This window comes from Enhydra lutris, unplaced genomic scaffold (assembly GCF_002288905.1).
Source record: "Enhydra lutris kenyoni isolate GAN:26980312 unplaced genomic scaffold, ASM228890v2 scaffoldscaffold11, whole genome shotgun sequence".
In the NCBI taxonomy this organism is placed as follows: domain Eukaryota; kingdom Metazoa; phylum Chordata; class Mammalia; order Carnivora; family Mustelidae; genus Enhydra; species Enhydra lutris.
The window spans coordinates 35,780,324-35,806,122 of NW_019154095.1; the positions used below are offsets into that span (position 1 = coordinate 35,780,324).

General features: G+C 38.9%; 1 protein-coding gene across 1 annotated transcript in view; it reads left to right on the plus strand.

Annotated features, from left to right (window-relative positions):
• The window catches only part of LOC111144521 (ADAM metallopeptidase domain 9), a 149,237-nt gene that overhangs the window by 77,203 nt on the left and 46,235 nt on the right, over nucleotides 1–25,799 (plus strand). The window contains exons 13-16 of the mRNA XM_022498840.1: nucleotides 3,318–3,410; nucleotides 13,931–14,126; nucleotides 19,786–19,891; nucleotides 24,287–24,470. Of these exons, the coding sequence (XP_022354548.1) occupies nucleotides 3,318–3,410; nucleotides 13,931–14,126; nucleotides 19,786–19,891; nucleotides 24,287–24,470 (579 nt within the window). The remainder of the gene's footprint in view (nucleotides 1–3,317; nucleotides 3,411–13,930; nucleotides 14,127–19,785; nucleotides 19,892–24,286; nucleotides 24,471–25,799) is intronic.

Genomic DNA, 25,799 nt, shown 5'->3' on the forward strand with positions numbered 1-25,799 from the left:
AGCTTATCTAAAGATTGCAAACACCTACAAATCCAACAGGAGATCGAAGAGAAGAAGAACAGCAACTTTAGAAACAGAAAATCAACCACTTTCTGAAAGGTAGGACTGGCGGAGAAGTGAATCCAAAGCAACAGGAAGATAGACCGCGGGGGGAGGGGCTGGCTCCCGGCAAGCGGCGGAGCAACGGAGCACAAAATCGGGACTTTTAAAAGTCTGTTCCGCTGAGGGACATCGCTCCAGAGGCTTAACCGGGGTGAAGCCCACGCAGGGTCAGCGTGGCCTCAGGTCCCGCAGGGTCGCAGAAGGATCGGGGGTGTCTGAGTGTCGCAGAGCTTACAGGTATTAGAACGGGGAAGCCGGCTACAGAGACAGAGCCGAGGAGTAAGCTCTAAGCTCGGGGTTACCTTGAACCGGTCGCAGGCTCGGTCATCTCGGAGCGCGGCCGGAGGCAGGGTGACGGGAGTAATTGGGCGCTGTTCTCTGAGGGCACACTGAGGAGTGGGGCCCCGGGCTCTCGGCTCCTCTGGGCGGGAGACCGGGAGGCCAGCATCTTCATTCCCGCCCTCCAGAACTCTACGGAAAGCGCTCAGGGAACAAAAGCTCCCGAAAGCAAACCCGATCGGATTACTCAGACCGGCCCGGGAAAGGGCGGTGCAACTCTGCCTGGGGCAAAGACACTTGAGAATCACTACAACAGGCCCCTCCCCCAGAAGATCAACAAGAAGCCCAGCCAGGACCAAGTTCACCTACCAAGGAGTGCAGTTTCAATACCAAGGAGAGCAGCAGAATTCCAGAGGAGGAGAAAGCAAAGCACGGAACTCATGGCTTTCTCCCCATGATTCTTTAGCTTTGCAGTTAATTTAATTTTTTTTTCTTCTTCAATTTTTTTTTCTCTTCATCTGCTAATTTTTTTTAACTTTTACCCTTTTCTTTTTTTAACGTTTTTTGACTAGTTTATCTAATATATATATATATATTTTCCTTTTTATATTTTTTCTTTATTGGTTTTCTTTTTTTTTCTGAACCTCTTTTTATCCCCTTTATCCCCCCTCACGATTTGGGATCTCTTCTGATTTGGCTAAAGCATATTTTCCTGGGGTTGTTGCCACCCTTTTAGTATTTTACTTGCTCCTTCATATACTCTTATCTGGACAAAATGACAAGGCGGAAAAATTCACCACAAAAAAAAGAACAAGAGGCAGTACCAAAGGCTAGGGACCTAATCAATACAGACATTGGTAATATATCAGATCCAGAGTTCAGAATGACGATTCTCAAGGTTCTAGCCGGGCTCGAAAAAGGCATGGAAGATATTAGAGAAACCCTCTCGGGAGGTATAAAAGCCCTTTCTGGAGAAATAAAAGAACTAAAATCTAACCAAGTTGAAATCAAAAGAGCTATTAATGAGGTGCAAACAAAAATGGAGGCTCTCACTGCTAGGATAAATGAGGCAGAAGAAAGAATTAGCGATATAGAAGACCAAATGACAGAGAATAAAGAAGCTGAGCAAAAGAGGGACAAACAGCTACTGGAGCACGAGGCGAGAATTCGAGAGATAAGTGACACCATAAGACGAAACAACATTAGAATAATTGGGATTCCAGAAGAAGAGGAAACAGAGAGGGGAGCAGAAGGTATACTGGAGAGAATTATTGGAGAGAATTTCCCCAATATGGCAAAGGGAACAAGCATCAAAATCCAGGAGGTTCAGAGAACCGCCCTCAAAATCAATAAGAATAGGTCCACACCCCGTCACCTAATAGTAAAATTTACAAGTCTTAGCAACAAAGAAAAAATCCTGAAAGACAGCATGGTACTGGCACAAAAGCAGACACATAGATGAATGGAACAGAATAGAGAGCCCAGAAATAGACCCTCAACTCTATGGTCAACTAATCTTCGACAAAGCAGGAAAGAATGTCCAATGGAAAAAAGACAGCCTCTTCAATAAATGGTGTTGGGAAAATTGGACAGCCACATGCAGAAAAATGAAATTGGACTATTTCCTTACACCACACACGAAAATAGACTCAAAATGGATGAAGGACCTCAATGTGAGAAAGGAATCCATCAAAATCCTTGAGGAGAACACAGGCAGCAACCTCTTCGACCTCAGCCGCAGCAACATCTTCCTAGGAACATCGCCAAAGGCAAGGGAAGCAAGGGCAAAAATGAACTATTGGGATTTCATCAAGATCAAAAGCTTTTGCACAGCAAAGGAAATAGTTAACCAAACCAAAAGACAACTGACAGAATGGGAGAAGATATTTGCAAATGACATATCAGATAAAGGGCTAGTGTCCAAAATCTATAAAGAACTTAGCAAACTCAACACCCAAAGAACAAATAATCCAATCAAGAAATGGGCAGAGGACATGAACAGACATTTCTGCAAAGAAGACATCCAGATGGCCAACAGACACATGAAAAAGTGCTCCACATCACTCGGCATCAGGGAAATACAAATCAAAACCACAATGAGATATCACCTCACACCAGTCAGAATGGCTAAAATTAACAAGTCAGGAAATGACAGATGCTGGCGAGGATGCGGAGAAAGGGGAACCCTCCTACACTGTTGGTGGGAATGCAAGCTGGTGCAACCACTCTGGAAAACAGCATGGAGGTTCCTCAAAATGTTGAAAATAGAACTACCCTATGACCCAGCAATTGCACTGCTGGGTATTTACCCTAAAGATACAAACGTAGTGATCCGAAGGGGCACGTGCACCCGAATGTTTATAGCAGTAATGTCTACCATAGCCAAACTATGGAAAGAACCTAGATGTCCATCAACAGACGAATGGATAAAGAAGAAGTGGTATATATACACAATGGAATACTATGCAGCCATCAAAGGAAATGAAATCTTGCCATTTGCGATGACGTGGATGGAACTAGAGGGTATCATGCTTAGCGAAATAAGTCAATCGGAGAAAGACAACTATCATATGATCTCCCTGATATGAGGGAGAGGAGATGCAACATGGGGGTTAAGGGGGTAGGAGAAGAGTAAATGAAACAAGATGGGATTGGGAGGGAGACAAACCATAAGTGACTCTTAATCTCACAAAACAAACTGAGGGTTGATGGGGGGAGGGGGGTTGGGAGAGGGGGGATGGGATTATGGACATTGGGGAGGGTATGTGCTATGGTGAGTGCTGTGAAGTGTGTAAACCTGGTGATTCACAGACCTGTACCCCTGGGGATAAAAATATATGTTTATAAAAAATAAAATTAAAAAAAAAAAGACTTTGATTAATGAAAATTGATGACAATGACTCCTTTCTTTGTTGACAGTTATTTTCTTTTCACAGGAGTGTGAATCCGACCCTTGTTGTGAAGGAAGTACTTGTAAACTTAAATCATCTGCTGAATGTGCATATGGTGACTGTTGTAAAGACTGTTGGGTAAGTGTCATGAAACCGCTATGAAGGCACACACATGAGCTGTGTCTCTCCACAATGTCAGCTTTATCCAATCCTAAAGCAACGTTAAATCAAAATTAGAAAGCAGGTTCAGGATTCCAAACTCAATGACAATTCACCATATGATGAAACTGGGCTTCTTACTCGGCACCCAGGGCAGGAGAGAAGACAAGCCACACAAGGAACAAGATAACAGAAGGGCGCAGGAAGTGAACGAACCAACTCCAAGTCAGTCTGTGGGTGTGTGGTTGAGATAAGGCCTCGGTCTGCGGGTCAGCTCTCCACACTCACCGCTTCTGATGTTCGAGCAGTGAAGGCTCTTGCTTCTGTTTGGAGATAATGGAGATCATTGGGGCAGAGCCTTCAGCAGCAGTTACCATTTTTAGGTGGTCATAGACAAAGACTTTGACAGTTTGCTGCTAAAATCCTTCCCTTTTTAAAGGGATTTAATCAGTTTGGGGTCTCTGCAGACCTCCTCTGGTTCTTGGTGATCAGTTCTGGGGGGTCAGCTGTTGTGGGTCCTGGCACTATCTCCTAGCTGCAGTACCTGAACTGCTCTTGTCATTGCTTAACACAGGGCCCTGCTTGACGTGGGAGACTCCATTTTGCTCTCTACATTCCACCCCATGATTCCTCTTGGAAAATTCTCTAAGGGCCATGCAGGAATCAAATATGTGTTAAAGCAGGATGGCAGTAGTAGTTTGGTAACATAGCAAAAGACATGTTTAGGTTACTTAATCAAGTTTTCAATGGAAATCAAACAAAATCAATTATATTCAAACCATATAAGATAAGGAGCACATCAGATCCAAACAAGATAGATACAGTAAAATGAATCAAGCAAACACAAATAAGAACTCCAACTCAGAGTCACATCTAATTGAATAAAGTCAAACAAAAAGAAGATGAAAATAAAAAAAATACATATGGAATCTTCAGTATAGGCTCTCGGTGTATCCGAAAAAGAACAGTGAAGGTACGGAGAATCATAGTCTTTCTGTGATTTTTTTTTTCTTTTTAAGAGTAAGAGTGCATAACCTTTTAATAGTATATTTAATAAGATATATAACAAAAGTGGTAACTAAAAGTAATAGAAGAATTTCCTTAATGGATTCCCAAATGTGTAGAGATAATTCCATCCCATCTTTAGTCATTTTAAAGGTTTTTAGTCAGACCATGAGTCAAAACAAATCACATGTTTGAAGGAGTTTGCTAACAATTCTAGAAAGGAACATTTATTATGTTTTCTATGTCTTTGTTTAATGCAGTTAAGTTAGTATTAATGACGCTGAAGCTGCATTAAGAGCCTGTGTAGCATTTTTAAAATGGGTTAGCTTGTTGGTTAAGGTTTTATGGTCTGCTTTGAGTCCTTCCATGTTTTCATACAAAAGTTTATCAATTTTGTCAGTTTTAACCCAAGGTATTTCTGTTATTTTAGTATGGTAAGATATTGGAAGATCTCTGTATGAATATTCTGAGATGTAGGTATCCATTTTGGTAACATTATTATGTTATATTAATAGCATACAATATTTTAATACATTCATTATTTATGGTGATAGTAGTCTCCTTCATTTTAATATGATTAAAGAATTTAACCTCTGAATAAACATTAGCACAAATTATCCAATTAAAGTGTCCCATGTTAAAAAAAACGACTTTTCAGTGGGTTCTTTTGTTAAAGGAAAAAGATTAGCATTGATTTCCAATTCATGCCAGGTTTAGTACATGTTATGAGATCATTGACCATTTCTTTGGGTAATGAATATCCATCCATCCATAGGGTTGTCCACGCTGCCAGAGTGCAGTATTACCTTGTATTTGTTGTGGCGCAGCACATGAGTCATATGCTAGTAGGCTTTGACCTCCTAATAGTCTTAACAATGAAAGTTTACATTGCCCTGTATTGTCACAACCTGATGGTCTCAAGAGGTCTAATTGTAAAAGAGATTCAGTCCAGTTAGAAGAATACATTTTTCCTGTTAACTGTAATGTTCCTAATATCATTCCATCCTCTCTCAAGAAGGTTATTGATTCTTTAGCAACTAATTTTTAATTGTTCATTCAAATAAGAATTTCTCAGATTAAGTAAATTTTGTTGTAGGGTCTGAATCTTATGGTCGCTATTATACTTAAATTCCAGTTGGTATGCATAATAATCACACATAGTTCTGTGGACAATAGAATGTAATTCTTTAAATGCTGAGAAAATTTTGGAACCTAAGTTTTCTACTGCATTGTGTAAGGGGTTCACATTTATTGAGTGCATATAATTCTTGCTTAACTTTGGATTTCTGCTTCCTGAATTGCTGAGATAATTAAGTTAGAGATGATGCCTAGTCCTACCAGGAATTGTAAAGGTTTTCTAAGTCTAATTTTGTCAATGGGTAGTAGGTCAGGTAATGCATGGATGGTCATTAGCTATATAAATCAGTATAGATGAGTCAATTCTAGTTACATTCTTACAGTTAGGGTGCGGTACTGACCACGTATGTTCTACCCATTGTGCATCTGATGGTTAGATGAATGAGAAGTATTGTTGCATACCTGGATTGTCCTCCCAAGTTTTAAGTGTCAAATCTAGATCCTTTTCAGGAGATTCTAGGAGGTCTGGTGTGGTTGAGTCTGGTAATTGTTGTCTCTCTCCTCTCTCCTAATGTAAAAAAACCTTATTCTTTTAGTGATGTCTTAATTAAGCAGATGGTGTAATTAGCTATTTTTCTATACCGTGGTTGGGTCCCATTACCAATATGGCAATTTCTATTGTGGCAATAAGTGAAGTATCTGATTAGTTCAGCAAGACAGAGAATCGGGAGAATATTGATAATTATAAGTAATATTTTGCCCAGCAGCATCATTAGCAGAAAACTAGATCAACAATGGATTTTTGTGTTCTAACTGATAATGTAAGTGTGCGTGTATTAGAATTGTCTTATAATGAAAAGTACAAAGTAATAACCAGGGGCTTAAAAATATATATCAGCTTTTTTTTTTAAAAAGATTTTATTTATTTATTTGACAGAGATCACAAGTAGGCAGAGAGGCAGGTAGAGAGAGAGAGAGAGGGGGAAGCAGGCTCCTTGCTGAGCAGAGAGCTCGATGTGGGGCTCGATCCCAGAACCCTGAGATCATGACCTGAGCCGAAGGCAGAGGCTTAGCCCACTGAGCCACCCAGACACCCCTAAAGATTTTTTTTTCTGATCTGTAGTGGAAAGCCCTTCTAGTATGTAATTTTTCTTCAGGTATTCTAAGGTATGTCCATAGGAGAAAGGTCCTGGATTTTCTTAAGTTGCAACTGTCCTTTAGCCCCTGTAGTCCAAAAAATGTTTCTGTGCTAAGTGTGTCTATTGTTACCTCCCTTTTTTCCGTGTCTGGGGCAGGGTTGTTTAACATCTTATGAGGACCATCTTTTTATAATCTGTCTCTCTGATTTAGCAAAAAGCAAGCTATATCCAGGCCTTGTTAAAAACTTCCTTGTTTCTCTTATCAATCATGATTCTTTTTTAAATAATCCATTAAATCTCTCTGTATATCCAGCAGCTATAGGATTGTGGGCTAGATGGTAATTCCATTTAAGTCCCATAGATCACAGAGCTTTTTAACTAAGGTGGCTGTGAAGTGAGTTCCCTAATCACTTTCTACTGTTACTGGTGCTGCAGAGTGAGCTGCCCATGACTCTAGAGCTCTTATTGTTGCATGAGCTGATGGGCTAGAGGCAACCAGAGCTATCCCTAATCCTGTATATGTGTCTACCATGGTAGTGGTATATATCTGTTGATAGCTGTGACTTCAAGGTCCTATAAAGTCTATTAGTATTGTAAAATTAAATGTGGTAGGCTTGTAGGTATGTATCTATTGATGCAGTGTACCTGTGTTTATGTATCATCTGTTCACATGTGATGTATTCTTTTAATGTTCTTTTTATTTCCTGCCAAGTAACTTTTAAGATTTCTTTCAGTGAACCATTTATATAAGGAGCGTGTTCCTATGTATGCTTTCTATGTATTTCCATAATTGTATGTGGAGTTATTAGTATTTCTGTTATTTCCTTATCTATGTGATACTGGTTTCCTGTCTTTTTAAATTTCAGTTGGTGTTACTTTGAGTACCTCCCATTTTCCATCCCTATCTCTTTATAACATTACTGGTGGCAATGTGTGTCTCCATCCTTTCTTATTTCTTTTTTTTTTTTAAGATTTTATTTATTTATTTGACAGACAAAGGTCACAGGTAGGCAGAGAGGCAGGCAGAGAGAGAGGAGGAAGCAGGCTCCCTGCTGAGCAGAGTGCCCGATGCGGGGCTCAATCCCATGACCCTGAGATCATGACCTGAGCTGAGGGCAGAGGCTTAACCCACTGAGCCACCCAGGTGCCCCTCTTTTTAATTTTAATTTTAAACCTTCCTTTGTTTCTATTGCCTTAATGTCTCTTGTCAATGTATCAGCCTCATATTTTGATACCTCTGTGTTGACTTTTTTATGTGCTGACACATGTGTAACCAATTTTAATTTTCTCTGAAGCTATATATAATTCTTCCCAATATTCTCTTGACCATATGTCTTTGGCATTTATTTTAGAATCATTTCTTTGCCACTTTCCTAACCGTGGGGCTACTTGCCCATGAGTCAGTAAAAATATATATGGTGCTTTGATTCTCCTTTAATGATTTTCTTATAGCCAATACTATTGCAATTAATTCTACATGTTGTGCAGATTGAGTCCTACCTTTCTCCCTGAGTATCAGATTGTCCCGGGGTCTCTGTGCTACAGCTGTCTGTTGTTCTTCCAGAGACTGTGGAGGTTGATGTCTCTGTAAACCAGGCATTTGATAGACGTTTGGACCAGAGTGGGTTCTGTTTCCCTAAGTTTCGAGTATGGATTTGCCTGCCCTTCCCTTGGAATACATTCTGGCAAGTCTATTTCCTTCTTATGTATCTCCTCGGTGTGGAGTCTTGGTTGTCTCTGGAAAGAGGTCTCTTGGATATACCATTTCCAAGTTAGTTTTGAATCAATTTGGATACCTGTCCATTCTTCTGGGCTCAGTTTTATCCAGTGGAGCAAAGGTGTATGACTTGACACTGTTATTTTTTGATTTCCCGTTAGAGGTTCTATATTTTTTAAAGCTTCATATAGCTACCATGTATGTTTTTCAAATATAGAATATTTGTGTTCTGAATATGGGAACTTTGTGGTCCAAAATCCTACTGGTAGAAAATTAGGTTTGTGTTCCTTCTTTGTGCACAGGGACCATGTACCATATTCTCTCCTTATCAGTATTTCTTTTTTTTTTTTTTTTAAGATTTTATTTATTTATTTGACAGAGAGAGATCACAAGTAGGCAGAGAGGCAGGCAGAGAGAGAGAAGGGGGAAGCAGGCTCCCTGCTGAGCAGAGAGCCTGATGCGGGGCTCGATCCCAGGACCCTGAAATCATGACCTGAGCCGAGGGCAGAGGCTTAACCCACTGAGCCACCCAAGCGCCCCAGTATTTCTTTTTTAATGGTTCTCCTACTGCTGGATAGTATATTGTTTGAAATGTGTTAACAAAATCCCTTAATGTATCTAAAGCCTGTTGTTTTGCTCATTCAAAATCGGTGCCTTTTTAGTTATTTTGTAAATAGGTTTTAAGATTATATTAAGGTATGGTAGATGGCTATCTCCAATATCCAAATGAGCCTTTAACTCTCTGTGCCTCTGTTTTATCTTTAGGTGGTCCTATTGCTTGTATTTTATCTATTACCTTATCTAGCATTTTCCTTCCTTCAGAAGACCATTGAATTCTTAGAAATTTACAATGAGTGTCTGGGCCTGATATTTTTTCATTGTTAATAGTCCATCCCTTTTCCCTTAAATCCTGTATTAACTTTTCCTTTTCTTGTCTTAATTGTTCCTTATTTTTTGTTGTTATGTCATCATAGACTATTACTAGAGATTTGTACAATGATTGCTCTATATGAGTGGACAGTATAGTATGTGCTATACTGGGCTCTTTAAATATCCTCAGAGCAACCTTACAAATTGCTATTGTTTGCCTTCCCATGAGACTGTGGTATATTCCTGGCTTTCTCCTATAATAGGTATTGCAAAAACCATGTCTGACGTATCTATAGTCACATAATATTTCCCATTGTAACTAGTTATCTTTTAAATTACTTCTTCTTCTCTGTCAGGTAATGTTCCCATTGATTTTGGTGATACTTTATTTAGATTTCTATAATCTGTTGTTACCCTATATTGTCTACTAGGTTTTAACACTGGACATGTGGGACTATTAAAACTGGATGACATTCCTGGAATAATTGTACTGTCTTTTAATAATTCCATTATCTTTGCTGTTATCTCCTTACATACCCATTTTAATGGGTATTGTTTAGTAAATGATTCCCCATGGGGTCTGGGGACTTCTATGCTAAGCATATATTCTTACTTTTATTTCTTTTGAATGGCATCCATTCCTCATATAATTTTGGAATTAAATCCATTCCTATAATATTTTCTAGCTGCAGTGCACTCACAAAAGTATGTCTCCTAGGTTCTGTTCTTACATTAATACTTCTGTTTCTATGAATTTTTCCTCCTGATTCTTCAGTATTTATAGTTTTTCCTTTATTAGGTCTTTCTTTCTTTAATAATGATATTTGGGATCCTGTACCTACCAAAAATGTGTCTGTTCTTATTTCCTTTCCTATTTTTAATACTAATTGCATATGTGGCCTATTATCCCTGGATTTGGTGGCCTTCCAATCCATTCTGAGGTCCTCTAGTTTTTTATGAAGAACATTTTAGTAAATCTGTTGTTCCCTTTGCTGGTATACTTGCTCCTCTTTTAATGGTTTCAGTGAAACGTTTCTTTTTTCCTCCTCTTCTGTCTCGATTTTTGTATCCATTTCTATTATTTTCTGTATTTATTGGCTCTCTGTTTCCATACTAATTTCTGTTCCATGTGACTTCTTATTGATATTTTCTTTGATTTCTTTCTGAATATCCTTGATTATATTTGCTATTCCCTCTTTTTTTGATAATTCGGATAATTTTGTGTCCTCTATCTGCAAATGGTCTGCTCGTTGTGTTTGCAGATACCTGCACAGTATATTACATGTGAACCTTCTGGTGTGGTCTGTTTCCGCAGATGATTGCATGTGTGTTCATTTTGTGAGTAGTTCAGGTGCCCTTGAGGGCCTAGATACATCCCGCTCATGTGATTGCTGTTTCCTGAGCTGTCAGTGTTATCTTATGTGTGCTTGATGATCTGCATGTGTTTATTACATCTTGCATGGTATGGCATCCTGCTAGAACATTCATAAATGACATCTTTACGTTTTCCGGGGCTCCTAACAGCAGTGCTCTTTTAATCTCATTAGTGCCTGGCACCTCAAAGGGTGTGGTGAATCTTCCCTGAGTGTCATAGATCAGAGCCGGAATAACCAATTGGTGGCAATGCAGTTGAGCCTGCTCTAAGTCAGTCCAATTCCATTTATCTCCAAATTTCGTGGGATCTAGATAAGAGTTTACGTTTTTCCATGCCAAAGCAATCCAATCCCAGAAGGATAGAATTTTGGTGGTTTATTTCTCCTTCATTTCCTTGGTTTAAAGAGGGGTTTTCAGCTAAAGAAGATATCTGAGGCATCTCTGCCCCGATAATGCTGTTGTATTTGCCCCATTATCCCATACATGAAGCATCCAGTCTGTATCAGATACATGTTTTTGACAAAAATCTGTTCTAATCTTTTGAGGTGGAGCATGACTGTATTCTCTGTCCTCTGCTATTTCCACAGGTTTTCCTTGTCCATTACTCTAACCTGATTCTTTCTTCCTGGTAATTATAGGTCTGCTGTGATAATTTATCCTCCCTCCCGTCCCCCTGTCCCGGGGTCCTCATAGTCTCCTGGATCCTCAGGATGGGGGTCCTGGGTTCCTGAGGGTTTATTGTCCTTTGAATTTTAAATTATTCATTGATTTGGTCTGCCTTATTACTTAATTAGCTAGCTCTTTGCCCTTTGTCTGTCCTGGCCTAACTGAGAGATGGTTTTTATCGGTAAGATGGGAACCTCTGCAGTGGGCGCCTGGGACACTAAGGGCTTTACATTTTTAGAATCCTTCAGATCCATGACTGCATCTCCTGGGGTCCTGGTTGTGAGCTTCTTTCTAACTTCTAACTCTATGGAGTTCCACAGGTCTTCTATACAAAGTATGGTGTCAGGCCTCTGGGCCCTTTTCACCATCCTTTTTAGGCTTTTACCTAATGCACACATCTTTCTTCCTTTTTTATATCCTAACAGCTGCTATATGCAATTTCTTAATTCTGTAAAGCTCTAGTTCCCACTTATACCCTAGGATATTTATACAGATTTTTCCATAATTTTTGTTCACGCCTTTCTGCCAAGTTATAGATTAATTTGGCCAGTAGTGGCATATATCTTTGCAGTACCTACAAATGGTTTAATTTTTCTTAGCCCTCCAAGTGCCTTTCTGAGGCAGTGTCCCTTGGTCTCAGCTTTGGCTAGTTCTGCCTCGTGCCTGACAGACAAAGGCGTAACCCCAGACGAGCTTTGGCTGCTGACTGCTCCCTGCATAGAACCGGTCTTGCTTTTCACCTGCCTGGGCCAATACCTTAGGATTTCACTCTCAGTGAGACTCCGGGGAACTCTATATTCACATAAATTTATTGCCCAGTTTATTATTTTCAGTTCAGCTATAGTCAAATTTAAGCAAGACTTTAGGAGTCTTTTCTGATTCTTCTAAATTTTCTAACACATGATGAGTCAATGACATTGAATCCTGCCAACTACACGAGTTGTGTCTTTCCACAATGTCAGCTTTATTCAGTCATAAGCAAAGTTAAATCACAATTAGAAACCAGGTTCAGGATTCCAAACTCAGTGACAGTTCACCATGTGATGAAACTGGACTCCTTACAAAGCACGCAGAGCCTTTGGCGGCGAGGTCTGAAGAGTCTGACGGTTTGCTGCCAAAATCATTCCCCTTTTAAAGAGATTTAATCGGTTTTGGGTCTCTGCAGACCTCTTCTGGTTATTCTCTTATCAGTTCTGGTGGGGTCAGCTGACATGTGTCCCGGATGATATCTCCTAGGGGCAGTACCTGAACTACTTGTGTCATTGCTTGACACAGGGCCCTGCTTGACACAAGAGACTCCATTTTACTCTCTACAGTAAGGAATTCCTCCCTATTTGGAAAAAAGTAGAAAAAGGACAAATATGGATATATTAAAATTCGTGTTTTCTGATCTGTAAGAGAGCACTATTCTTCTTATATGATTTTATGAAAAATTTTATGCCATTTGTTTATAATTTTGAATTACATTCTTTTATAACAAGTGGTCTTGTGAGACTTTTATTCTAGGGAGAAACTTTTCTTTTTCTGATTTTAAGAGTGATCTGGGGCACCTGGGTGGCTCAGTGGGTTCAGTGTCTGACTCTTGATCTCAGCTCAGGTCTTGATTTTGGGGTCATGAGTTCAAGCCCTGTGTTGGGCTCCACGCTGGGCATGGAGTCTACTTAAAAAAAAAAAAAGTAATCTGTGTTTTTTTATAAATAATTTAATAATACCAAAGTATAGGAAGTACACAGTGAAAGATGCTCTATCATTTTACCCTCCTCAGGTAGCCATTGTTGATAATTTGTTAACTTTACATACTCTTTTCCTATATAAATGTGAATGCATGTGTATATGTATTGTGTATAAGTGTGTGAACACAGATACACTTATTTTTACTACCTGCTTTTTTCAGTAAGGTACCATAGACTTTATCTATTCATATAGTTCTACATGGTTACCTAGTTAATACTGTTTTATGTGGCTATACTGTAATTTCTTTATTGAGTCAACTAATGACGATGTTTAGGTTGCTTCTAATTTTTGTTTATAAGTGGAATTGTTGGGATAGAGTATACATGTTACAAATTTTGACACATATTATATAGCTTCCACAAATGTACCAGTCTATACTTCTACCAGCAGGGTAATCAAATGCTTGCTGTGCTGACATTTGTTGCTAGCAAGTATTATAATCCTGGTTAGTCTGATGGGCGTAAAGTGCCTTTTTTTTTTTTTTTTTTTAAGATTTTGTTTATTTATTTGAGAGACAAAGAGCATGAACAGGTGTGGGGTAGAGGGGCAGAGGGAGAGGAAGAAGCAGACTCCCCGCTGAGCTGGGAACCCGATGTGGAACTCAATCCCAGGACCCTGGGATCATGAACTGAGCCGAAGACAGATGCTTAACTGACTGAGCCACCCAGGTGCCCCAAGTGTGAAGTGCTTTTAAAGTTTTAATTTGCATTTCTTTTGGTTATCGTATATTTTTTTCGTTTTCTGTATTTCATGGCTTTTATGAGTTGCCTGTTATCAGACTTTGTTCATATTTCTATTGGTTTTCTAACATTTTGTTGTTAGAACTTTTTATAGATATAAAAACTGTGGCTTCAGATTTGATTAATTTGTGGAGATTGTCCTGATATTCCTGTTTAATTTGAATTTTATTACCCTAGTTCCTTCCAGGTGGTACTTTATGTCGAGGAAAAACCAATGAATGTGATGTTCCAGAATACTGCAATGGTTCTTCTCAGTTCTGTCAGCCAGATGTTTTTATTCAGAATGGATATCCTTGCCAGAATAACAAAGCCTATTGTTACAATGGCATGTGCCAATATTACGATGCTCAGTGTCAAGTCATCTTTGGCTCAAGTAAGACATTTTAATTGTAATTGTAATTGGTTGTTTTGATTTTGTGCTTCAGTTTTTGTTAAAAATGGAAAGACAACATTATTGATAAAATTTCAGTTCTCCTGTTATATATCCCTCCTTCCTTCTTCATGACTAGTCCTGTTCATGAATTTGATATGTGCAAATTCAGTTGATGGCTTTTGCTTTTCATTCCCTCTCTTTTTATCACCTTTCTATTCTATATATAAACAGAATAAATATGTATTTACTTAGTATCATGTTCTAGTTTTAATAATTTTATATAAATAGTATGGGTATATATACATATGGGTCTGCTATTTTCATTGCTCACTCAAAATGTTTTTGATATGTTTGATTAAAATATCAATATATTATGATACATTTAGATCACAGTGCATTAGAATATTTCATTATGTAAATGGAATCCATTCTCTAGCTGATGGATATTTAGGATGTTTGAAAGTTTCCTGTTTTCTCTATTTAAAGTTTTCATTTTTATCAAAGTTATATGTACATATAAAGAGCCAGATTTTTTAAAATCAGTTTTTATGAAAAAGTGTGCTTCTACCTAATAGCCATTCACTGGGGCAACCACTTTCCACTTTTTCTAGCTGATTATTCTGTTATTTGCTTCAGGTCTTTAGATAATCTCTTGGTAATGCCATTTTTTGATTTTTCCATTCTAGGTATTAACCATTAATTTCTCACTATGGAAGATGAGAATTTAAAATTCTTTCCTTCTTTTAACCCTTGTCAACGGCCATCATATTCTTGGTCTTTTTCCATTCTTCATTCTTTTACTGTGGATTATTATGACTTTAGTTAAAGCTCTGCGGATTGATATGATACTGTGATTTATAATTAGAAAAATATATTTGATCTTCGTCCAGTTCCTGGCATCAAGCTTTTGAAACATTTGGAATTTCCTAAGTGATGAAAGCTATAAATGTGTCTTTTGTTGTATTAATGAAGTAACCTTTGGAAAGCTCCTAGGTAACCCAAGGGTGGGGGCTGGTTGCCCAGGGAACCAACCAGTGTGATAAGAGGGTTGGAACTTTCAGTTCCCCCACCTCGAGGAGGGGGAGAGGGGCTAGAGATTGAGTTAATCACTAATGGCCTGTGGTTTAATCTACCATACCTATGCAATGAAGCCTCCATAACACCCCAAAGGGATAGGGTTCTGAGAGCTTCCAGCTTGGTGAACAAGTGGATATTCTGGGAAAGTTGTACTTGGAGAAGGTATGGAAGTTTCAAGCCCCTTTCCTCACACCTTCCCCTATGTATCTCTTCCATCTGGCTATTCCTGAGTTATATCCCTTTACAAAAATTAGTAATCTAGTAAGTAAAAATGTTTCTCAGTTCTGTGAGCTGCTCTAGCAAATTAATTGGACCCAGGAAGTCGGTTGTGGGGACTTCTGATTATAAATACATTTATGACAAAAAGGAAGAAATACTCATGACAATTGAAGTCCTAGGTTCTGTAACTGGTCATGTGGTCATAGCTGGTAGGTTTAACAACTTTCTTCATTATCCATTCCATATATCCTTTGTCTTCACCAAGCACATTAGAAGGTCGTAGTTTTTAACCTGTAGAGTGACCCAAACTTTCATTTTTGAAGGCTCTGGGCTGTGCGACCTGAATTGGGTTGCTGTAGCTTTCCATTGGTCTCAGTCACAGGGCATAATAATATTAAGAGTCACCCTATGAGGTCTCCTGTATTCCACGGAGATTCTCCCTTATCTCTGTTGTGTGTTAGCAGTCCAGTGCTACTTTGGCACAATGGAGTAGTAGACTAATTTCCTACCTGGTAGTAAAGTTCAGGCAGCACAGTAACTCCCTTCTTTGTTCATTCAGAAGTATGAGAAGTGTAAAATGGCTGGGTTTAAGTCTTTTTTTTTTTTTTAAGATTTTATTTATTTATTTGACAGAGAGATAGCAAGAGAGGGAATACAAGCAGGGGGGAGTGGGCAGAGGGAGAAGCAGGCTTCCTGCCTGTTGTGGGGCTCCATCCCAGGACCCTGGCATCAAGACCTGAGCCAAAGGCAGATGCCTAACGACTGCGCCACCCAGGCACCCTGGGTTTAAGTCTTAACATCTAGTTCAGTAGAATCATTGTTGTGTTTCCTGATGGAAGCATTCCTCTTGGAACTAAGACCTCTAGGCTAGCAGGAACATAAGGTGGTAGGAACAGGAAGCAAAAATTTTGCTAGAGGGTAACTAGGAGAAAGAGTGGTGCCACTTCCACTCCTACCTCATGATTTCTGGACCAGTGGGGCCTGACTTATCTTTCACTTTTGAAAGGAACTATAAATATATCCCACACCACCAGCCCCTAGAAATTTCACAGAGGTAGAAGACCCCGGATTTTTTCTCAGATTTGCTTTCCACCTCTGACATGCAGTTTGTCTTACCGATTGATCTACAGCGTTGCTACTTCTTGCTCACTAGGTTCAGTCAGGATAATGGCATCCATGGAATGGATGGAATTATCTTTCTTCTACAAGATGAGAAAAAGTCGATCAAGATCCCCCCAAACTAACTTATGATGTAGGGCTGGAGAGTTGCTGTACCCCTGAGAGAGGACCATGGAGGTGTGTTGCTGGCCCTGCCAGCTGAAAGCAAAGTGCATCTGGTGATCGTTAGCAGCTGGGGTGGAGAGAACAGTACCTGCCAGGTCAGCAGCTGTGTCCCAGGTGCCAGGAGATCTGTGAATGTGCTCAAGCAATAGAACCACAGTAGCTACAGCAGCAGTTACCTCCCCAGTGTCTTAAGCTTCTGATAATCACTCTTGTTCCCCAAGATCTGTCTGTCTTCACAGGCCAGATAGCTTAGTTGACCTGGATTACCTTTTCAGTCCTTAATGGTGGTATTGACTTTGCAGTGGTTCCTGGATTGTGGTATTTATTACTTTGGTTTACTATTTTCCTAGGTAGTAGCAGTTCTAGTGGCTTCCAGTTGGCCTTTCCTGCCATAATGGCCCTGACTCCACAGGTCAGGAACCCAGCATGGGGATTCTGCTAGTTGCTGATTGTGTCTGTTCCAGTCGTGCATTTTGGAATTGGGGAAATAAGCCCAGGATGGGTTTGGGACCCAGTGGGCCTCCTGTGAGTGAGGAGGACCTGAGCTGAAGCTCCACTGATAGCTGACCTGCATAGCTCCCTACTTTGACTGGTAGGCCACCGTAATGTTTTGGGTCTTCTGAATTCAGTGTTGGTTCAGAGCCAGTGTCCAGTAGTTCCTGAGAGATCTGATGATTTTCGTTTTGCACAATGCCCGGTTACCCTGGTATATGGCCATAGATCCTGTTGGGGAAGGATTGGAGAAAGAGTAAGAGTATACATTTTGGGCCGTGAATCAAGAGTCTACCTGAAGAGGATCAATCCTCCCGTTCATGTAGGGGGTCCTGGGTGTGTAATAAGGCTCAAGTTTGGCAGTTGATTGAGGTCCTATTACACTGTTTTATTCATTTGACCTTGAACTTTTCTGCCTATACAGATGTAGTAAAAATTTACTAGTACACTTCCTCTCTTTTTATTTCTAGGAATACCATGATCAGCTAACTACAGCCATAGGTCTGTGCAAGTCAGACTTTTCTGATTGTTTCTATGACTTTGCTGTTCGTTATGCCAAAGGGATATCAAGTAGCTGTAATGCAGTAGTTCTGGTGAAAAACCAGAGGGAGTGTACATTGAGGCCTGGCAGCCCCTTTTGTTAGTCTGATTTTTATGACACACTGATGCTAGCTGTATTCCTGCAGTGATAGTCTTTATTGTATGGCATCTTGTGTTTCCTTCCTCGGGTTCAAGTGATTGAGGTTCTCAAGGAAAAGGTTGCTTTCAGCATAATGAGGCAGATTGCTTTGTTTGATAATTGACAATGATGGGCTTATGCCCAAACCGTGCTGGGATCTTGTTTTCCTATCTTCTGTTTCTCTCTTGAGTCAGTAAAAACAGCAACAACAACATGTTCAAGTGAATAAATAAGTGAGCACTAGATGTTTGTTGAAGCTTGTCGTTTGTTGAAGCTTGTCGTTGAGACAACAGAGAGTTACTAACAGGAGCTTTTCTGTATCTTTCCAGAGAGATACTGGTAAACTATATCCATCACTAATCAGGGCGTGGGACACTTAGTAGGGGATTAATACATATTTAAGAAAGAAAGGAAAGAGGAAGGGACGGAGAAGAAGGAAAGGAAAGGGGACCTGAATCTTCTGTTTTTATTTTTATTTGTCTCAGTTAAGAAGATCAGTTATGGGTACCTACCTGGGTGGCTCAGACAGTTAAATGTCTGCCTTCAGCTCAGGTCGTGATCTCCAAGTCCTGGGTTTGACCCCCATATTGGGCTCCTAGGTCAGCAGGAAGTCTACTTCTTCTTTTCCCTCTGTCTCCCCTTGCTTGTGCTCTCTCTCAAATGAATAATAAAATCTTAAAAAGAAAAAGAAAAAGAAAAAGAAGCTCCTTCATGAGTATTGTGCTAGATCTCTCAGAAACTAGATGTTGACTTTGATCAGATTTCTGCTGCCTCTAGTTTCTGTCTCTTGTTCTGTTATAGCCCTTATCTTACGGTGGGTCAGAAAGGGATTGAGCCAAAAGGACTAAAAAATTAAATGGGATGTAATTGTGTTAATCAGGTCATGGGATAGAATAGTGGAGATCTGTCAACTTCTGATCCATTTTGCAAAAATAAGCCACTCATCGCAGACTAAAAAATTATAACAGATACATTTTAACAAGTTAAATACTGTTATTTAGCAATGATGCCATCTTCATGGAGGCCTATGGAAAAGCCTAGGACTAAGTGAACTAGACTTACTTTTCTTTTTGGAGATTATCTGGAATTTGTAGAGCTTCTGTTCTGTGGAAGGGCGCTGCTAGGGATGCTGCCACGTGCTGTTTGCCCTGTGTGGAAGGTTTCCGTTCCCTTTCCATGTCATGTGGTCCTCTGCCTCTTTCTCGCCCGCTCCCCCCCCCCCGCCCCACAGTCATTTTTTTTTTTAACAAAACAACATAGCAGTAGATGTGTAAGATAGGCAAGTGAATTACTTTTCTCAATAGAAAGTACTGGCACTTTGGCTTAAAAATATTTTCAAGTAAAGTTTTTTAGGAACGTGTAATTGGTGGGTGAACCAAACATGAAGTGCTAACACTTACATAAGATGCAAGAAAGCAAGAATGGTTCGCTACTTCCTCAGCTGTCGTGGTTGTTTGCCAATCCGTCTTGTGAGTGGGGGGCATCTAAATTCAGCATCCAAATGTGGTAAATGAAAAAAACCAGTAATAATAGCTGGCAGTGTTTTCATCAGCCCTTCCCAGCCTGATCTAACGAGGCAGCAGGTACTTGTTTGAGAGGCTGAGAACAGATACTCCGAGACCACCATCAGGCTGTGCGCACCTTTTCATTTATTTGTAATTTCATCTTGTTTAATGGCATTTCTTTTAATGACTTTTCTTTGAGGCCAGGCTAACTTTTAAATACTGTCTAAGCTTTACTTCTACATTTCGTTGTTAAGCATAAAAGTGGAACAAAAATGTTCTACCTGTGAGGCTTGAAACATTTTAGAAGGTGTTAAGGCAGTTCATCCTGGTGTGTGGGTTGACATAGGGAATACTTCTATTTCTGCAATAATTGCCATACTTTTTTTTTTTTTAAATGTTACAGAAGCCAAGGCTGCCCCAAGAGATTGTTTCATTGATGTGAATTCTAAAGGTGACAGATTTGGCAATTGTGGCTTCTCTGGCAATGAATACAAGAAGTGTGCCACTGGGTAAGTGAAGGCAAGGCTGTGAAGGAACGTGCAAGAGTGTAAGAACAGTCGTCTCTAATATCTTTTATAGTTCCTTGCAACTGCTTGCTTTCTCCCCCTTAAATACTGAAATTTTCAAACTTAAAAATTTTCTAACAAAGCTTTAGAGAGACTCTGAGAACTAGTAAAATAATTCATTTCTTTTGATGTTCATTGCCTAAAATCTAACAGATTGTAGGATCTTTGGTTTTCTTTATTCTACAATAAGAACCTCAAATAAACATTTTCCTCTTCTTTTTTGTCATTAAAAGATTAGGTTGATAAATGTGTAAATAAAGGTACCTGCAGTCTTCATTCTGGATGTTGTTATGTTCTTGCTCTCTGTAATTTTATTTTTTTTATTTTTTATTTTTAAAAAGATTTTATTTATTTATTCGTCAGAGAGAGAGGGAGCACAAGCAGCGGGGAGCAGCAGGCAGAGGGAGAAGCAGGCTCCCCACTGAGCAGGGAGCCCGATGTAGGACTCGATCCCAAGACGCTGGGATCATGACCTGAGCCAAAGGCATATGCTTAACCAATGCTTGACCCAGGCGTCCTGCTCTCTATAACTTTAAAGCAACAGATTAAAACTTTCTTGTTTCTGTAGTATTTGTGTATGGTAAAAAATTAATAATTATTAACAAATAAATGAGAAAAAAGTCATCCATAATCTCCATGGGTATATATTTACTAATTTCAGTGTATTTCTTCCTCTCTTTTTGTTTCTGTGCCCTATACATGCACACACTGATATTTTGTGTAATTGAAATTATTCTGAAATACTGTGCATCTCTTCTCCCGGCTCCACCTCCTACTTTGCCAGTTAGTCTAAGCAACTGTAGTGAAACAATGTTTGCTAAGAAGAAATAACAAGAGTGCTCTCCATGTTGCAAAATCCAACTGAAATTTTTAGGTCTTCATGCTACTTGACTTTTAGTAGCATTCAACTATGCTGACCATTTTGTTCTTGAAGAAACCTCCCTCTTTCCTTGGCTTCTGTGTGGAAATTTCATCTAGTGTTCTTTTCTATGTTTCCAGTTGCTCTTTGAATGTGTTTATTTGTAGGCTCATCTTTATCTACTCAGCCATTAAATGCTGTGAGACACCAGCTGTGGCGGCCTACGTGTGGTCCTTCTGCCACAGAGCCTCCGTCCATGCTGTTCCTTCTGGCTGGCATGTTCTCTAGTCCCCCAGATCTTAGGTTCAAGATGTCCCCATTTTTCTTTCTTTCTTTCTTTTTTTTTTTTTTTTAAAGATTTTATTTATTTATTTGACAGAGATCACAAGCAGGCAGAGAGGCAGGCAGAGAGAGAGGAGGAAGCAGGCTCCCCTAGAGAGCAGAGAGCCCGATGCGGGGCTCGATCCCAGGACTCTGAGATGATGACCTGAGCCGAAGGCAGCAGCTTAACCCACTGAGCCACCCAGGCGCCCCATGTCCCCATTTTTCTTAACAGAACCAGATGCCCTCTTATAGGTGTTCTTACTGCTGTGTACCTTTCCCCCCTTAATCTTAGTCAATTTATTTTGTTCCAATTCTTTAACAATTAGTTATTAATATATGGTGTATTTCACAGAATATAGAATTTACCTTTCTTGATACATAAAACAGAGTAGATGGAGGGAAAATAAAAAAAAATCAAAGTATTTCAAAAGGGGATATGAACATGACTTTTGATATCTATCTTACATAGTTTTAAAAGTAGTTGTAGATATAAGTTCTCTTGTATTTATGTAACACTTTTTGAGGGGAAGTCAAATTATTATTCTTTTTTTTTTCCAAATTATTATTCTTAATATATTTTTAGTATTTTTAATTCCATGGGAAGGTTTTATGTCCAAACCACTGCCCTAAGAACGATCATTTCCAACTATCATGTGATACCTGGTCAATATTAAGGTTTCTCCAATTGTCCTTAAATTGTGTTTCATAGCTGTTTTTTTTCCACATTATGATCTGTTAAGAATCATATATTGCATTTAGTTGTCATGTCACTTAAGTAACTTTTAATCTAAAATAGTCTTCTTCATTTATTTTTTTCTTTTTAGTGATAGTGCCTTAAGGAAATAACTGGGCCAGTGGCCTTTTAGAAGGGCCTATGATCTGGATTTGTTAGTTTAACTTGTGTCTCTATCCCCTGATTTCTCTATAAATCAGAAGTTAAATCTAAAGTCTTAATTAAATTTAAAGTCTTAATTCAGGTTAAACATTTTAGGGAAGAATACTTCATAACTGGTACATTATGTCAAGGAGGCACATAATTCTGGATAATTCATTTTATTAGTAATACTAAGTGGCCATGACAAGATCTTGCAACTTGTAGAGTTGTTTTGCCCATTACAGCTATCAGATAATATGTGGAGGAGTGATGATTTTATAACATATGAATAGCCAGTTTCCCGCCAGTGTTTTACCTTGCGGTTTTAGCATGCATTGATGATCCTTGCCAGAAGCAATTATTCTATTGAGGCTTGTAATAGAATTTTCCTTTATAATATAAGAGTGACAGTCTCTTAGCTTTGTTGGCTGCTTGCATTCCTTATTTTCTGAATTGCCTTTTTTGTATCTTTGCTAATCTTTTCTGTGGACGTGGTTATTTTTTTTTTTCTTATTGATTTGTAACCACTTTTTAATATGTCACCAATACTACACATGAAACCTAAGTATATCATAGGAATGTGAATTTTGGTAGGCTCCAACAGATGTTAACTTAGGTCTGCTTTATGCTATGTTTTGTTTTAGAGATTTTCCTATCTAATTTCAACCAACTATGTGGATAGACATTGTTATTTATCTCTTGTTTTTCAGATGAAGGAACTGAAGCTGAGAAAGTGTAAGCACTTTATTCAAGTTAACTAGTAAATAATTGGTGACATAAGAATAAATGTAAAGTTGTGACAAAATTACTAACTCTTGAGTGCAGGATAGAGGGAAGAGGAGACTTAATAGTATATGCAAAAAGTAAATAGGGGTTTTAGCTAGTGATCAGTTCAAGGGCATCAATAATGTAATGTAGTTACCGTAAAAGCTACTGTAGGGTCACCTGGGTGCCTTAGTAGGTTGGGCTTCTGCCTTTGGCTCAGGTCATGATCCCAGACTCCTGGGATCAAGTCCTGCGTTGGGGCTTTTTGCTTACTGGGGAGTCTGCTTCTCCCTCTGTCCCTCCTCCTGCTTGTGCACTCTCTCTCAAATACATAAATAAAGTCTTAAAAAAAGCTACTGTAATCTTGGGCTTAATAGTAGTACAGTATCTAAAATAAAGGAAATGTGAGCTCCATTTTGTTCTTTGCTTGTCAGGCTATAACTGAAATTTCATGCCCTACTCTGAGTAGTGTGCTTCAAGAGGCAGTGAGATAAACTGGAACTATTTAGAGGGGAAGTTCCTTGTTCCATAAGAAATGATTGTAGGGTATTGCTCTGTTGAAGTAAGTATTTAGGAACTACATGATAATTGTCCTAAAATAGCTGCCATGTGGGAGAAGGAAAAGACATTAGCTGTGTTGATCTCATGTGGAAGGTCTGGGACCAATGAGGAAAAGTTATAAGGAGATAGATTTTAACTCAAGAAGTAAAATAGTTTTATGATATCTAGAATGAAAATTTTTAGGGACTAGTGAGTTAGAGGATTAGGTGAATTAGAGGAAAATTATATCCTATATCACTTGGCAGTGATACCATAAAGGAGATTCAAGTGTAGGGTAGGTGCTTGGATCACAAGACAGTCAAGTAGAAGATTTCAATATAGCATCATCAGAGTTGATGGTAGTGGTATTTAGTGTGTTATGAAAGGTTATAGGAAGGGTATTGAGCTAACACAGCCTTGGTGATAAGAATTATAGTTAGGCATACCTTCATAATGCTTGTTGTAATGCTGAATCAGTGAATTGAATTAGTCAATTGATAATTGAATCTTTAAGTAACTAAGAGTTAACCCAAGCCAAGAAGTGTGGAGTCTTTTCTTATTTTACAGTACAGAATCTAATTTTCTCCTTACTGTAACTCTATAAGAAGTTACAATTAAACTTTGGTATAGTCCTATTATTTTCTGTGTGAAAACATTTGCAAAGTTACATTTATAAACAACGTTTTCCTCAGACTTTTTTGAGCTCTAGACAGATAGTAAAGAGAGATTAGGTGTGGGGAAAGAAGAAGCATGAGCACCACCTGGTACCCTACTAATCTCCATGTTAGCATCCACTTATCTCTTATCCATATTTGAAGAGAACTGCTTTGAAGTCTTTACTTTCATATACTTTCTCTGTTGAGATTCCTTTCAGCTAAATATAAATAAACTTTCCTTATGTATCAAAATATACAATTTTCCTTTTGTATCTATACTGGGTGCATTTTATGTTTGCATTATTCCTCTATCTTTATAGGAATGCATTGTGTGGAAAGCTTCAGTGTGAGAATGTACAAGACATGCCTGTATTTGGAATCGTTCCTGCTATTATTCAGACTCCCAGTAAAGGCACCAAATGTTGGGGTGTGGATTTCCAGCTAGGATCAGATGTTCCAGATCCTGGGATGGTGAATGAAGGCACAAGATGTGATGATGGAAAGGTAATCAAAATGATTTTTCTCTTTATGAAGTAAAGTTAAAAAAATTAAAAAAAAAATCTTATACAAAGTAAGTTGTTCTTTTCTGATTTATAAAAGAAATTGGTATTTATTATAGAGATTTTAGAAAATACAAAGCCACCAAGGACAAAATTAAGAATGATTGTTATTCTACTATCCAGATTTCGCTGACAGTCCTGTATTATAGCCCCTGGCGTGTGTTGCAATATACTGTGCATATTTCTTTCTCTGATCAATGAGCTATAATTTATTAGCAAGTCTGCTGTTATGGGAGCACCTAGGTGATTGCCAGGGTTGTGTGGGTGTGTATGCTTGTGTGTTTCTGCACTAGAAATGGCAGAGTGTACATCTGCCCATGCTCCCTGCTACCCTGATCACTGTGGTTTGGATCAGATAGGAGTCAAGAATTAGCCAGCTCCTCACTTCCTACCAGTGGTTTCTATATGAGGAGATGAGTTAGGCCAGATTCCTTTTTGGAGAGAATATATGTTAAGAAAGATAATTAAGAGTAGTGCAGAAACTGTAAGAATTCTTTAGTGATGCCATGAATTAAGAGCAGGTCTAGAACAGTTATGGCAAACTTCAATCATACAGAAGAGATATAGGGGAGCAGGAGTGTTGAGCAAGTTGAAGAAACCAACTTAGAGGAGCGTAGAAGACGAGGAGGAGGGGGAGAGAACATAAATGACTAATAACACGACATGTGAAGAAGACAAGTGGACTTGCAAATTACCTTAATGTCTACAGTTTTCAGTACCAATTCTGTCCTTTCCTTCTTCCAAAAAGACCCTTATATTTTTGTGCCTGCCTTTGCCACTATAAGAACTCAATTGCTGTAGTTACTATAAACAGTGCTAAGGCAAATAGCTTTATAAATAAAACTTTCAGAATATTATGTTTGTTTTCTGAGGTTAAACTACTATAATGGGGTGTGCGTGCTTTTTTTTTTTTTTTTAAAGATATATTTGTTTATTTGAGAGCGAGACCACGAATGGTAGGGGCAAAGGGAGAGGGAGAATCCCAAGCAGACTCCACAATGAGCATAGAGCCTGACTTGGGGCTCAGTCCCACAACCCTGAGATCATGACCTCAGCCGAAATCCAGACTCAGACGCTCAACCCACTGAGCCACCCAAGAGCCTTGGGTGTGCATACTTTTAAGGTTTTAGTTAGAGTCTTGCCAGATTTCTCTTCAGAAAAATGTTTAATAGTTTACCTTCCAGCCAGTTTTCAGTGGGAAGTGTTTTAATTCTTCATACCATAGTCAAGATTAGCCATCATTTTAAAGCTTTTCCTTTTTATTTACTCTTTC